The 15,014-nt window shown below is 64.5% G+C and overlaps 2 protein-coding genes and 1 pseudogene across 8 annotated transcripts in view; 1 reads left to right on the plus strand and 2 right to left on the minus strand.

Moving 5' to 3' along the window:
• CSNK1D (casein kinase 1 delta) overlaps window positions 1-13,093 on the plus strand; it is a 31,603-nt gene extending 18,510 nt beyond the window's left edge. The window contains exons 3-10 of one of the 5 annotated variants that reach the window (XM_025046968.1): window positions 429-577; window positions 1,013-1,241; window positions 1,771-1,941; window positions 2,352-2,500; window positions 4,236-4,407; window positions 4,914-5,053; window positions 7,690-7,753; window positions 8,776-10,701. In XM_025046968.1, coding sequence (XP_024902736.1) covers window positions 429-577; window positions 1,013-1,241; window positions 1,771-1,941; window positions 2,352-2,500; window positions 4,236-4,407; window positions 4,914-5,053; window positions 7,690-7,722 — 1,043 coding nt within the window. In that variant the 3' untranslated portion in view covers window positions 7,723-7,753; window positions 8,776-10,701. Of the gene's footprint in view, window positions 1-428; window positions 578-1,012; window positions 1,242-1,770; window positions 1,942-2,351; window positions 2,501-4,235; window positions 4,408-4,913; window positions 5,054-7,689; window positions 7,754-8,775; window positions 10,702-12,969 lie in introns of those variants that run through there. The other 4 variants (XM_025046966.1, XM_025046967.1, XM_025046970.1 and 1 more) reach the window with 4 other exon arrangements.
• On the minus strand, window positions 1,560-1,678 carry LOC112480068 (annotated as a pseudogene).
• Window positions 13,094-13,469: 376 nt separating the features above from the next.
• The window catches only part of SLC16A3 (solute carrier family 16 member 3), a 9,356-nt gene continuing 7,811 nt past the window's right edge, over window positions 13,470-15,014 (minus strand). For all 3 annotated transcript variants that reach the window (XM_025046964.1, XM_025046965.1, XM_025046963.1), the window contains 2 exons: window positions 14,512-15,014; window positions 13,470-14,234 (listed from right to left, as the gene is read on the minus strand). The exon at window positions 14,512-15,014 is cut by the window's right edge and continues 346 nt beyond it. In XM_025046964.1, coding sequence (XP_024902732.1) covers window positions 13,984-14,234; window positions 14,512-15,014 — 754 coding nt within the window. In that variant the 3' untranslated portion in view covers window positions 13,470-13,983. The remainder of the gene's footprint in view (window positions 14,235-14,511) is intronic.

Raw genomic sequence — 15,014 nt, forward strand, 5'->3', positions numbered from 1 at the left:
GGTGGCTCGTTCTCATCGCCACACCCTGCCCCACACGGCTGAAGGGGCCGTGTCTCGCTCGACGGGCAGCGCAGCCCTGTCCACGCTAGCGCCCCCACTGACGCGCGAGGCACGCATCGTGACGAACGTGCCACACTAATGGGTGGCTTTCGTAGGGGACTCTGGGCACGGGGGTGTGGGGACTCCGCTTTTTCATCCCGTGTCCCTCTGCCCTGTCACTGCCTTCTCTGTCCTGTGTCCCTCTCGTACCCTACGTTCACCTTGTGTCACTTCTGACTGCTGCCCACCGGACCCTGTCAGAAAGCAAGCACTGGTCTCGTGGTTTGTCACAGGGTGCGAGCATAGGTGCCAGGGTCTTCTGACCCCGCCCACCACCGCCCACCACCTGGTGCACACGAGGTGAGCGAGTGCCCCGCGGTCTCTTGCAGTGGGCATCCCCACCATCCGGTGGTGCGGGGCCGAGGGAGACTACAACGTCATGGTGATGGAGCTCTTGGGACCAAGCCTGGAAGATCTCTTCAACTTCTGCTCGAGAAAATTCAGCCTCAAAACCGTCCTGCTGCTGGCCGACCAGATGGTAAGAGCTCATTCTCCGCCCTCGGTCTGGCGTCCAGCGACGTGCGGAGCCGGGCTTTGTCAGCGCGCCTGCTGCACGCAGGCGGAGATGGGCGTCCGTGCCTTCATGACGCAGCCCACGGATAGCGACCCAGAGGGTCACGCTGGGCGAGCCGCCTTCGGCACGGCACAGCGTACTCACAAGCAGAGCCCGACTCCCGCCAGACAGGTCTGCGGCTGGTGCAGACCTGTGTTGGCTGTCACGACAGGCCACAGCCTGTCCACCCCTGGGAGTGCCAGTGAGGGGGCAACACGGAAGCCCGTGGAGGGGCTGAGGGTGGCTAGTTCAGTCCCCTCCCTCTGTCGAGTGACCGGCTGAGGGGCACAGAGGACGCAGCTCCAGGCTCGCTGTCCAGGCCGCTGTCCAGGCTTAACGCGGCCACTGCTCTGCCTGCAGATTAGTCGGATCGAGTACATTCACTCCAAGAACTTCATCCACCGTGATGTGAAGCCAGACAACTTTCTCATGGGGCTGGGGAAGAAGGGCAACCTGGTCTACATCATCGACTTCGGCCTGGCCAAGAAGTACCGGGACGCCCGCACCCACCAGCACATCCCTTACCGCGAGAACAAGAACCTCACCGGCACCGCGCGGTACGCCTCCATCAACACGCATCTCGGAATCGGTGAGCCGTGGGTGCTGACCGAGGCTGCCTGGGGCATGTCCGTCTCCGCTCGGAAAGGCCAACCCCTTGGGGGCCTGGGCATGGGCGGCATGTTTCGGGTGGAGGCTGTCGTCAAATCTTCGTAGCAAAAGCGGGCTTCAGGGACTGTGGAAACGTTACTTTGAGGTGCAGAGGGGGCGGGTAAGTGATTGCGCTTTCTGGCAGCTGTGACATTGATGTCACTCATGGGGTGTTGAAGTTTCATAACAGCACGTCTGGGGCAACCTCTGGTGAAACAGACGACTCAAGTGTATATCTCTGTGATTTTTTTTTTTTTAACACTTACAGCGCCTGGTCGTCCTAGGTGGTCTCCCATCCAAGTACTAACCAGGCCCGACCCTGCTTAGCTTCCGGGATCAGACGGGATCGGGCACGTTCAGGGTGGCGTGGCCGTAGACTTCTGTGATTTTTGAAGTTCGTTTCCACGATAAGTGCTTGCTGCTGCAAGTATACGTGCACTATCCTTGATCCGTTTCCTTTCCCTTTCCAGAACAATCTCGAAGGGACGACCTGGAGTCTCTGGGCTATGTGCTCATGTACTTCAACCTGGGCTCTCTGCCCTGGCAGGGGCTGAAGGCCGCCACCAAGAGACAGAAGTACGAGCGGATCAGTGAGAAGAAGATGTCCACCCCCATCGAGGTGCTGTGCAAAGGCTACCCATGTGAGTGTCCTCAGGGCTCCCGCCGTGCAGGGTGGGCGTGTCCGCCAGTGCCTCCGGGGTGCTGGGAGCTGAGCTGGGCCAGCCTCCCGGAGTCTGGCTCTGAGGGTCCCCCGACTTCCCAGGCTCTTGTGCTCAGGAAGGCGAAAAGTGGCTGGTGGCCTGTGCTTCAGCCCTGTGAGGAGCCACGGCTCAGGGACTTTTCCCTCGCTCTGTGGGACTGCCCCTGGGGCAGGTGCCGCAGATGACACTACGCAGTGCTCTGGGAATCTGCGTCGTGACCAGCGTTTGACATTCTACGTCTGACCCCCAGTACCCGGGTGGCAGTGGATGGTGAACAGTGGCGCTCACAGACCCCGTGGCGGTCCCCAGTGTGTGACTCGCTGGTAAGCGCCGAGCTTCTTCTTTCACAGCTGAGTTTGCCACGTACCTGAATTTCTGCCGTTCGTTGCGTTTCGATGACAAGCCGGACTACTCGTACCTGAGGCAGCTGTTCAGGAACCTGTTCCACCGCCAGGGCTTCTCCTACGACTACGTGTTCGACTGGAACATGCTCAAGTTCGTAAGTACCGCCAGCCCCGGCTGCTGGGTGCACGCATGGGGACCAGTCCAGGAGGCCGCGTGTGTGACGAGCAGGCGGGACGGGCTTGCGTTTGGAGGCGTGTCGGCTGCGGTGTTCCGGGCACAGCTGGGGCCTGAGGGGTCCCCCTGAAGGCGAGGCTCTGGGAGGCTAGGAAAGCAAAGGCAGGCATGCAGGAGATGGGGTGGCCCCCTGGCTGGCGGCGGGGTGAGGGCCACAGAGGCCCCGGGGAGCGTGTCTGCATGCGCAGGTCCGCCAGACCCGAGCTCTCGGTCCTCTGTAGTTGAAGGACTGTTTGCCAGTGTTGTCAACCCCGAGAGTGCCGTGCTTGTGACCCGGGGCCGGGCGGCAGGGCGCCAGTGTGTCCGTGGGCAGGAGCTGAGGCCTCACCTGGCCCCCAGCCTCCGCGGCGGGCGCTGGGCGTCCAGTCTGACTGTGGCATGTGACGGGCCAGGCTGACGCTCTATGGCCTCTCTCACGCACTTTGCTCGTCGAGTGCTCGCGCTCATGTGGGGCAGAGGGCGGGGCTCGAGCGTGAACTTGTCCCGCTGGAACGGGCTACCCATCCCGAGCTGACCCTGTGGCTCATCAGCCTTTGGTGCCCCGCGGGTGCCCATGGTTCCAGATCTCCCACTTCCTCTTGCGCCACAGACCCGCCCTGCTTAGTTCTGAGCTGGAGACAGATTGGGAACCTTTCTAGAGCGACAGAGTCTGATCGAGGAGCAGAGTCTGCTCTTCAGAGGATGCCACACCGGAAGCCTCATCACCACCATCCCCCCATGAGGTGTAGGGCTGGGGGCGGGGCGGCTGCAGCCTCCCTGAGTGGGGGTCCAGCCAGTGAGCCAGCCTGACCGGACCCAGCCTGTGCCACCCAGGGAAGAGCCAGTGCTGGGGGGAGAGGGCCCTGGGGGTGGCACTGCAGATGGCCCGCGTCTGGACATCAGGGTGCCTCCGGCCAGAGCCACACAGGGCTGCTCGTTCCGGCACGCTCCCCTCACCAGGGCTCGGCACACCTTCTCTGTGACGGGCTGGAGCTGAGTCATTTGGCTTTGCAGTCTGTGGGGATGCTACCACCCAGCTCTGCAGCACAGCTGGACAGCCGCCATGGGCCGTGCGCACGCGTGCGGGCTCGGCTGTGCCGGTGAAATCCATTGGCAGGAGTAGCTGTGGCCAGATTTGGCCGCGGGCGGCAGTTTGCAGCCTCCTGCCTGACAGTGCTGGGGCTTTGCGTGTAGGCGTCAGTGTGTGGGTGTCGTAGTGGGACCAGCTAACACCTAGTGTCCCGACAGCTGCTTCTGACTGAGCGCAAGTGGCCGATGGTGCCGGGGCCCACCACGCAGCCCCCCAGGATAGATTTGGCTGCCGGCCTCCCCGTCGCGGGTGTGTACCCACATGACATCCTCCCCGGGTCCACCTCGGCCACCACGCTTGCTTCTCAGACTCTCTTGACTATCACCACATTGGGCTGATCTCTGACTCCAAGACGATACCCTGTCCCTGTGTGCATGATGGCAGAGAAGAGGGCCACCCCGCCTCATCCGCGATGGGAACACGGAGGAGGCCGGGACCCTGTGCGCCGTCCTGCAGGGAGAAGTGGCTTGGTGACAGACGGTTTCATGAGCACTGGTCCCAGATGCCCCTGGTGTTCTCAGGCTGCAGGGACAGCCCAGGCCTTGGGCCATTTCGGCCAGTTCAGTTCTGGTTCCTCCCTTCTCAGGGCGCCAGCCGGGCCGCTGACGATGCCGAGCGGGAACGCCGGGACCGCGAGGAGCGGTTGAGACACTCCCGAAATCCAGCCACCCGCGGCCTCCCTTCCACGGCCTCGGGCCGGCTGAGGGGGACACAGGAAGTGGCTCCTCCCACGCCCCTCACCCCTACCTCACACACTGGTGAGTCCTCCCTGGTTTCCACTAGTGGGCAGTGGGGGTTATGTGTGCGTGATGGTTGTTCCGGTCATTCATGCTGTGTGACCTTGTGGGGGAAGGGGGCAGCTCTGTGGGCGTCCCCCTTCTCGTCATCATTCCCAAGGGTGGACAGGCCGTGGAGCAGCCTGGGACAGTGCCTTCGGGAATGTCGTTTCACGGGCTCCACGAGCGTTTTGTCACTGCGGCTTCTCACGACACATTCACCCCTGTGAGCCTCAGTACCCGCCCCTGAGCAGAGTTCTGGGGCCCGCCCACAGGAGCACGTGCCTGGTGTTTCTGGGAGCTTCGTGAGCCCTGCCCTCGGGTGCTGGTCGGGCAGCGGGGTGCAGGCAGCACAGCGTCGGGACCACCAGCCTGTGCGCGCCCGGAAAGTCTCGGCCGCTCTGGGCCCGACGCCACGGGGCCCCCCCCCGCCCCGGTGCAGCACAGCTGCGCTCCCTCCTCACCGCCGCCGTCTCCTGCCCCGGCAGCTAACACGTCTCCTCGGCCCGTGTCCGGCGTGGAGAGAGAGCGGAAAGTGAGCATGCGGCTGCACCGCGGCGCCCCCGTCAACATCTCCTCGTCCGACCTCACGGGCCGGCAAGATACCTCCCGCATGTCCACCTCACAGGTACGCACGTCGTGCAGGCGCCCCGCGCCCCGCTCACCGAGGGTGGGACCCAGCTCAGGCCTCTCTCCCTGCGTCCGGGCTGGTCTGACGGGGCCAAGCAGAGTGGGCCGAGGGTTTTGAAGAGTTTCTTCCCTCCTTCCCTCTCTTTCTCTCCCCCTTTTTCGAGGGTTTAACTGGTGAGGTTCGTTGTCCCATGGCTGCTATCTGCTCCCTTGGTTGGAGCCTCGGAAGGGAGCTCCGTGGGGCCAGGGCTCACCGCCTTGCTGTGCTGGGCCGAGTACGGGCCTTTGTGCCTGCTGTCCAGGCCCGCCTGGCCTTGGGGGCCCAGCGTCCTTCCTGCAGACTCGGCACGCCGCGCCGGGGGCCTCGTCCCGCGTTCTCATGGACCAGGCAGAGCCTGTGTGGGGGGTGGGGGTGGGGCGGGGAGGCGGTGTGCATGGAAGCCTGCCAGCCCAGGGCCTGACAGTGCGCAGGGCAAGGGGACCGTCCCGATGTCTCTGTCCGCGCGTCTTTGGCGTGGCCTGGCGCCCACGTCCTCCCGCGTTCCCCTCCACTCCATCCTCTTCCCGCCCGGGCCCTGTCGCTGCTGACCAGCCTTTGCAGGCCGTCCTCGACGCTTAGGTCTTCGCCCTTGAATGGCTTTCTGGCGCCTTCGTGCCGGGTAGTCAGGGGTCAAGAGCTTGACGGCTCGGGCGTCCTCTCCTTCAGCCAACGTCCCGTGGGAGCTGGGGCAGGGCGCACGGGCTGTGTGCTGAGGCAGCCCCTGCTGTGGTCGCCGTGATCCTGTCGCATTGTGTGGGTGCCGCTTGCTGGGGGCCAGGGTGGGCCAGCGTCTGTCAGGGCACAGGGTCTGGGAGCCGCCTGACCCCGCTGGTCTCCGGCAGAGGAGCGAGGCGAGCCGGGCAGAGGGAACGCTCCTGGCCGCGCCGCCGCCGAGCACCTTGCCACTGGCGATGCTGCCGGAGGGGCTGGCTGGGCCCCTGACTTCTCCCGGACACCAAGGCGCAGTCAGGCTGAGCTGGGCTCGAGGGTTCTGGCTGGAGGCTGAGACTGGGCTGCTTGCGCCCCTGGCCACCCCTCCTCCGTCACCCCACGACCCAGGGGCTTCAGCGTTTCCTCTCACCAGCCCTGGAACCCATGAGTCAGCAGCTGGGAGCAGAGCCTGGGCACGCAGTTGGCTGGCCCTGTGGTCTGGAACCCCTCAGGTGGGATGGCCAGGCTGGTGTGTGGCAGGGCTCCACCTGGACTCGATGTCCGCACAGCAGGGTTTGGCCAGTGGGGTTTGGCCAGCGAAGGCCGGGGAAGGGGCTGACCTCGTTTCCTGTAAGGACAGGAAGCATCTGGTGGGTTTGGGGTCGTTGAGGGACACAAAAGACTCAGAAGGCCCTGTGGGCGCCAGGCACCTGCTTCACTGCCTTCCCCTGCCCAGCTGGGCCTGTGACTGGACCCTTAGGTCTTGCGGTCGCGCTTGCTCTCGTGTGGCGGGATAGCGCGTGGCCTAAGCGTAGGAAGGAGGCTGTTTTGCTTTTGGAGCATTTGCCCCAAAAGAGCAGCACCCTGGTTTTCTTCACTGTTCACCCTGGAGATGATCCCAGGGTCAACTTCCTGCGGCCCCTGGGGGTGTGTCCTAATGCGCCCTGTTCTACGCATGGCCGTCTCCTTTGGGTTTTCCTGGTCACCGTGGCACTGAAGGGCTCCTGCCAGGGGCATGACCTGCACCTAGGGGCAGCATGGGGCTCTTCCTGAGACCCCGCCCAGGGCCGCGCCCACCGTCTGCCCTGGTGGTTCACAAGTCACAGGGCGACTGTCCCTCCAGCACTACGATTCTGCGCCTTCTATTCATACTTGTTCCCCGAAGAAAGTGGGGTGAATGTGGTGGCAGTGGCGTGAGCGTTCAGTACGAGCCCGGGGTGGGGGGCATGCTGCACCCTGTGCACATGTGCCCGGTCCAGGGGGATGGCTCAGTCTTTGCAGAACGGCGCTCACAGCCGCTGCCAGCCTGTCTGCGGGTGGCCTGCCAGCCCTCTGCAACTGGGCAGGGCAAGCACTGAGTCCTGTGTCCTGGTCCTGACCCCATGGCCTCTGTGTGTTCTGACTGCGGGATGGTGGCCGCTCCTCCTCGCCCCCACGTCCTTCTCAGGGGCGGCTTGTGCTAGACAGCCCCCCAGGGGACCCTCAGCCCATCGTCCCCTGCCCAGAGTGTGGTCTGGCCTCTAGCCAGGACCACACGGAGCCTGAGGGCGCGTGGCAGATGGGCCGTTTGCACAGTGGTCTCTCCGTGGGAAGGAGCGGCTGGTCACAGTCCCGGGGCCAGTTCCTCCCTCAGCTGAAGTGTCGTCTGCGCTTCCTCCAGCGAGATCCTGTCGTCTTCCTCGTCTCGGTGAGGAGACGCGTCCAGTTTGTGTCATGGGGAGGGGTTGGCCTTGGTGACAGACTCTTCCTGCTGGAGTGGCCACAGTCACTCGTCACTCTTATTCGGGGCAACTTGCGGAAGGGAGGCTGGGGTCCCCTCTGAGGCACCCCGGCCAGCGGCCATGGCAGACCTGGTCGAGGCGAGGCAGCGCTTCCGGAAACGGGGCCTCCGTGCCGGCCCGGCCAGCGGGACCCTCACCAACAGCTGTCTTTTCCCACCTCAGAATAGCATTCCTTTCGAGCACCACGGCAAGTAGCTGCACGTCTCCCCGCTGGAAGGCAGCCCCGGTGAGTGTGCCCGTGGCCGGGCCGGCCAGACGGCAGGCGCCAGGCGGGCGGGAGCACGCAGGTGGGCTCGGGCTTGCATGCCAGGTGCTGCAGGTCGAGTGAGGGCCCCAGGTCTCTTCCTCCTGTGGGTCTCAGAGCCACTGCTGCTTGGTCTGGGGGGGGCGGCAGACTGCGGAGTCCGGGGACGGGCTGCCAGGACCCGCCCGCCGTGCGGCACAGGAGCCCGGGGCTCCGCACACCGCTGGCTCCCATGGCGCCCGGCCGCGGGCCAGTCGTGTGCGTCGTGTGTCTGTCGCGCTCAGCTTAGTGGCCGCGCTTGGTGGGGGCTCTTGCGTTCTCGCTGCGTGAGGCTCTGGTCTCTGCCGTCCTGGCTTTGTCACCTCTTCTCCTGCGTTCACTTCTGTCCTCGGTGTGTTTTCCTTCTCAAACTTGGTCCCTGCGCAGCATCTCGTTTCTGCTGCCGTCCGTGTTGACCCACCGGCCCCGGCCGCCTGCTCCCACACGGGCGTGTGTCTGGGCGACACTCGGTGGCTCCCTCCTGCCCAGGGCTCCGCGCCACTGTGGGGCCTGCTGCAGTTGAACGTGGCGGCGCTCTTGGAAACGTCTTGGTGGGAACTGCTTGTCACGTCTTTTCTCGGAGGGGAGTCCCAGCACCCCATGGGGCCTGGTCCTCGTTTTCAAAACACCAGGTTACTCTCCAGGAGCGGGGCTGGGAGCAAGTATTTCTTCCTGCTTGGACGCTCGTCCTGTCGCTTGCAAGCTCCTCGGCTCCGTGGCCTCCAGGCCTCCTGCCTGCACGCCTCTTCCTCTTCCTGTCTTCCCGCCACTCGCCCTGCCGAGCACATGTCCTGGCCGCAGAGGGAGCTCCTGGAGCGGCTGGGGGCGCGGGTGTCCGGTGCGGGGCTAGGTGGCATCTGTCCCCTTCCGCCCAGGGCGCCATCACTGGTGGTTTGTGCCCGAGCCTGACTGGCCGTGGCCCTCCGGCCGCATGCTGACCTTGTCCTGTGCTTTGGCTCCGACAGATTCCCGGTCGGGTGGCTTCCAGTGGTCTTCAGTCTGTCGTGCACCGGTGAGAACTCTCCTTTTTGCTGTGAAGGGCAGACAGTGAATGCATGGCTGATCTACTCTGTTACATGGCTTTACTAGTGACGCCCCCCGGTCTAGACCACCGGGAGCTCCAGGCCACCCGCCCAGCAACGCCCATGGGGAAACTAAAACTAAACCGGACAGACTCCAAGCGCTGCCGCCGCCAGGGGCTCCATGAGGCCCCCCACGTGAACTCGTTGTCGCGGGGCTGGGAAGAAGAGCAGAGTGAGGATGGCGCAGCCCCCGCCCGGCCGCGAGCCTCGCAGCTCTCCCTCCCGCGGTGGCGCCTGCTCCCGACGAGTCTGCTGTGACCACCCGTCTTCTACTTGGTTCAGACAGTTTTGTATCATTTTGCTAAAAATTATTGGCTTAAATCTGTGTAAAGAAATCTTATTGTTTCTTGTCTGTTTTTGCGGCCCTCACAAAGATGGTGACTTTAAAGAGCCCTGACGGACGCTGGCGTGGGATTTCTGTGTAGGACGGAGCGAGGCAGGGTGCGGGCACAGGGGACTTCGTGGCGTTTCCTGTGCGGTTCAGTCGTGTGCTCGCTGTGGAGAGGGGCTTTTCTCAGTGTACACGTGTGTGTAAGTAACATGTGCGTCTGCGTGTGCTGTGTGTTTCGTGACCTCGTTCCCCTGGTGTTGGCTGTCACCCCTCCCCCACCGTCAGCGAGATGCCTGCGCAGTGGCCAGAGCAGGGCACCGGCCGCGGGCCAGGACGCAACTGCTTGCAGCAGAGCCGAGCGCCCTCCGACCTTCCCGGACGCGGCCGAGTGGAAGCGGGTGCTGGAGACGCAGAAGCTGAGGCTTTGCCGGGCGTCGCTGGGCCCCTCCTCGGGGTCGTGTGAGGCCCTCGTGGAGGTGGTGACCCAATGCCTTTGAATTGGGGAAGTTTTCTAAACGCTGTACATACTTGCAGTGCAGGTCGGCTCTTAATGTGTGTTCCGAGCTGTGTGCTCAAAGCCAAGGACATGGTCGTCTGCCAGGTCTGCCCGGAAAGGCGGCGGGCCCCGGGATCCACTCTGAAGTGCCGAGAAGCAGGGACAGCACGACTCGCATTGAGATGGAGCGAACCCCACAGAGGTCACGGAGCGGGATGGGGCCGATGGCTCTCCAGAAAGACCCTTGGGTGGCTGGGCCACTGTCCCTGCTCATTTTGCAGCAGCAGAGGCGCCAGGTAGTGGTGGCAGCAGCCAGGAGACAGGAGCCCCCCCGTCTTGGGGAAACGAGGTGCAATATGTATACTTATAGGTACTTTCACGTTTCTCCTCGTCACCCGACTGCAGTGTTGTTTGGAGTCCGGGGTGCTCATAGGAAGCTAGGGGCCTGAAAGGTGTCTGGGTCTGTCCCTTCCTGCCCTCCAGTCCCCCAGCACGAGTGCTGGGCCTGGGAGGCCTGGACTGGGGTGCCTTGACGGCGCAGGACATGACTGTTGGCTGCTTCCGGAATCCCGAGCCAGCTACTTTAAGCATTTGGGGGTGCAGGGACTTGGCCAGGTAGGAGTGCAGAGGGAGCTTGGGTAGGTCAGGGCAAGTTGGGGGCTCCCTTTGGGGCCCCGCGCCTTCCTCCGACGGGCTTCCCCCTCGGGAGGCGTGACGCCTGCAGCCCCGAGTGCAGTGCTGGCACCCCCGCTGGAGCCAGGCCCTGCCCGACGTCGCCGGTTGTCTTGTGCAGTGGGTTCCGGTCTAGTGCCCGGTGCGTGGTCGTGGGCAGTGTCGATCCCCATCGCGACCTGCAGGGGCCGTCGTCGGAGTGTCTGTGTGACCTGTGATTGGTGGCCGGGCTCTGACCCGCGCTTGTGTAACCACTGTATTTGTGTGCCTACACCGTGTCAGTAATAAATTCATGACGGCGTCTACCTTCTTCCTGCCCGTGCCGCGTGGTCTTTATTTCACCGGTGCGGGCGTCCGCAGTGCGCGTGGATGGGCCGCGTGTGAGCTCGCTTTGGAAGGTGGGCGTGGGTGTCGGCCCTCTCCAGCCCTGGGGGGGGTGGGGAGCTGGTTGGGAGCCAATGGGAAGAGACTGGATGGGCCACTGTTTCCTTGTGCCAATCCACCTGGGGATTTCCAAAGATCCCCTGACCCCAGTGACCCTCTGGGCAGCACCAGACCGGTGTCCTCCCGCCTCCTGCCTCAGGGTTTCCAACTAGTGACCGGTGCGGGAGCTGGCACCGTGCCCATCCCGGCCGCTCACGGTGAGGTGCGCATCGTCCCGCGGGCCCGCTTCATGCTCTGTGGCCCTTGCAACCAGCAGACGGATCACGTCTGGGAAGGCGTCCGTCCGTCCGTCCGTCACACTCACGGCCTCGGCTTCCCTCTCCCACTTGAGTTATCAAAGCCCAGGAGGCCCCCCCCAGAAGAACCTTTGATGGCTCTGAGTGAGAAGGCCGAAGGCCCTGGGGGGCAGCCCTGTCCCTCCCCGTCATCCTGCCCCAGCCTGCGTGCCGCACCACGCAATGCGTGTGCCGGGGCTGGAGGTGAGTTCCCGCACAGGCAGGGCAGGTGTGACCCCACCCCTCCTGCTCTCTGCCAGTCTGGCTGGGCCCAGGGATCCCTCAGGTTCTGGGCAGAGGCTGGGCTCTTCCTTGGCCCCGTCCCTTGTGTCTATACCCTGTCAGGTGTCCCCCCAGCCTGCTGATACCTGCATCAGTGGAAATGTCAGTGGAACCTGCCCTGGGCTGCCTTGCACTGCTTCCTGTCAGGAGAGGCCCTCCTGCTGAGCTCCTGCCCCTACCCCTCACCCCGCCCCATCAGTGCTGGGAGGGCCTCCCTCGCCCCTAGGCCTGGGTCGGGCCGGGGGCTCGGCCTCCACTCCCAGCGTCCACTCCCCCCATGGGCCTCACCCTAGTGGGGGCCACACGTGTCCAGGGTGTTTTCCACACAGGCCCTCCCAAATGTGTGTGTGGCAGGTGCCCTGGGTCTGGCCAGCGTGGGGACAGGTGCCTGCTTGTGTAATCCTGCATTTCTGGGGTGATGTGTACATTTTTTCCACAGAGGGCAGGGTCAGCATGGGTATCCACACCACTGGGGGGTCTTCACAGGGTGTGGGGTATGAGCCTCCTTTGCGGGAGACATCTGGAGGGAGGGGCCAGGCCCATCTGTGCTCCTATCCCCCTGAGCACTGGCTGCCTCCTCATCGGCTCTTAGGGCCCTTGGGGGCCACTGCTTCCTGAGAACAGGGAGTTTCCTGTTTTCGTGTCTTGGGCACACCCGGAAACATCTGGAACCAGAAAGCTAGGCAGACGAGTCTATGCTGACCCTCTGCCTGGCCCCAGGCGTCAGCCTCTAGTCCAGCCTCGTCACCAGCCAGCAATGTTGCTTCCGTGATGGGCACGTAGCATTTGGCCCACGTCACCGAGGCCCGGGTTGGGGGGAACTAGCTCTTGCCCACTTCATACTGCGTGGACCACAGTCCCAGGCCAGCTGTGGGTCATGCCCCCAGGGGAGCAGTGCAGACATGTCAACCATTGTAGGATTGTTTAATGGTGTCCCCAAAATGTGACTTCTGAGGGTTACTGGCCCTCACGTGGAGGCCAGGCCCTTTGGGTGCTGATGTAAAAACAGCAGGGGGTACCCACTTTTCTGCTGCTTCTGGCCAGCAGGGGGGAAGGCAGCTCAGGATGAGAGTGAGGGGAGACGCCCCTGGGGTACTCGGCCAATTAGCAAGCCAGGGGTGACTCGTGTGACGCAGCAGTCAGGCAAGGTGCACACCAGGAGTGAAGGGAGCGGGTGTGAATGCCCCCAGGGTAGCTGGGGGGCTACAGGCTGCCTCAGGTGGCTACAAACAGCCAGGCCTGGGTCTACAGGTGGGGCCAGCCCTCTGAGATGTGACAGATGGGGGGCTGGCGTCTCAGCTTTGCCCAGCAGCCCTGCATGGCCCACCTTACGTGCCCCAGCAGATGCTGGCTGTGCCTCGACCCCTGCGACCACCTGTGCTGCCCGTAGTCCACGCCCCCGGCAGAGAGGACAGAAAACCAGAAAGGGTGGCAGGCAGAGTCCCAGAGCCACGGGACTGGGAGGGGCTGCGAGCAGGAGCTGGCGTCTGCACAGGGCTTGGGGACGGGGAGCGGGGAGAGGGAGAGCAGTGGCCCCTGGGGCCCTGGCATGAGCCCTCGCTTGCTTTTCGTTGCAGAGGAGCAGGGATGTGGCGTCTCTCCGGCTGCACTCCGCCCGCCAGGGCGCCCGCTGCCGTCCCCAGCGCCCCCGACGCACCACCTACTGACGCGGCCCCAGCGGCCTCCAATCAGGCTCCCAGCCACACGGGCCACCGCTGGCCACAAGGGCAGGTGGGTGCGAGGTTCCTGGGGAGAGCCAGCAGGGATAGATGAGGAGGATGGGGAACAGACCCCCGCCCCGCGCGCTGGCTGTGTAGAGCCTCTCCGCCAACCGGGGCGTGAATAAACGGAAGGCAGGAAGAGCACTGTCTCTAAACACACGCCTGGGAGTGAAAAACACGCCCATCTCAGCTCAAGTGCCCGTGGCTCGGAAGGGCTCCCAGGCGCAGTGGCGTTTGCCCTGCCCCCGCCAGGGCCCCGTGCGGGTGCTCTGAGCTGCCAGGGCATCCCGCACAGCCAGGCCCAGGACTAGCAGCACTTAGGGGGCTGACGCACTAGCAAGGACCAGACCCACTCCAACGTTTGACACAGTAGATTGGGGATGAAGGGTAGACAGACCACGCCCCCCCGTTAGAGAACTCGGCCCCTTCCACATGCAGGTTTACCCCGGCCAAGGCGGGGGACCTCAGTCCCCCAGACACTCAGGGCAGGCTGGGGTGCTGGGTGGGGGCCGGCGGGGCGGGCTTGTCTCAGCAGTGTCCCCAACCCTGCTGCTGATTAAAGTCGTGTTGTCTCTGAAGCATGAAGCGTGGGCGTCTAGGTCCTGGAGCCCAGCGGTGGGCTCCGGGCTGCTCCGGGGTCGGCAGGCTGGGTGCTTGATGCAGACGGCTTGTAACCTCGCGGCTTGGCTTCACCACAGATCCGCTTTGGAGTGACACGGTTCCCACCCGCCACCTCCCCCGAAAAACACTGATCAGGTGATGACGTGCTGCCGGGCTGAGCCGGTGGCCCGGCCCGAGCGAGTCCTGTTTGTGAAATAAATACAAGCCTCGACCGCCTGTCCGGTTCCCTGCACCACCGTCGGCTCCGGCTCAGACGCTGGTTTCGGGGGTGTGCGCCACCTCCCCGTTTTTCTCAGGCTCCGCCTTCAGGAAGTGCTCCACCTCCCGCGAGTCCACCCCGCCATCCGCGGGGGGCTTGTGCTCTCCCTCCACGGCTGCGGCGGGCCTCCTCCTGATGCAGAAGAAGTTGCCCAGCACCAGCACCAGGGAGGCGGCCAGCACCTCGGTCCCAGCCAGGATGAACACGTACTGGTACACGTGCGTTGCATCCAGGAGCTTGCCTGCAAGGGGACAGTGTCAGCCCGGGCCAGCGGCTCCCGCTGACTCTCCGTGTCTGAGGGGCCAGATTTGGGTGTGCGCCTGCCTTTGGCCCAGGCTGCCGGGCCCTCCTACACTGGACTAAGGGGTCCCCATTTACTCCCGACACCTGCTGGCCCCCCTGTGTGCTGGACAACACGGTGGCCTGCCTGGACCGGGCAGGGGAGGGGGTCCCCCCCGTGAAGAGCCCTCCCACCGCGAGTCCCCGTTCCTGGGGACGGGGTGGGCCGTAGCCCTCACCTCCGGACGGGGGCCCGATGAGCACGGCGATGGCCTCCAGGAGCAGCACTAGGCCAATGGCACTGGAGAACTTCTGGGTGCCCACGATGGCCATGAGCACCTCGAACTGCAGCGCCCCCACCATGCCGTAGGAGATGCCGAAGAAGATGCAGAAGACCACCAGGCCACCGTAGTCGCTGGCCGTGGAGCCCGTGAGGTCGGTGACGCCGTTGAAGAACATGGCGAAGCTGAAGAGGTAGACGGAGTACGGCCGCACTTTGGGGAGCCCCGTGACGAAGCCCGCGGCCGGCCGGGCGAAGATGTCGACGAGGCCCAGCACGGTGAGCAGGAAGGCCGCCCGCGTGTCTGGCACGCCCAGGTCCTTGGCGTAGCTCACCACGAACACGGGTGGCACGAAGAGCCCCAGCACCATGACGGAGGCGGCTGCCGCGTAGACGACGAAGCCGCGATCCCTGAAGACGCTCAGGTCCAGCAGCCGCCTGGACGGCCGCTGGGGCCCAGAC

This window comes from Pteropus alecto, unplaced genomic scaffold (assembly GCF_000325575.1).
Source record: "Pteropus alecto unplaced genomic scaffold, ASM32557v1 scaffold134, whole genome shotgun sequence".
Taxonomy (NCBI): Eukaryota; Metazoa; Chordata; class Mammalia; order Chiroptera; family Pteropodidae; genus Pteropus; species Pteropus alecto.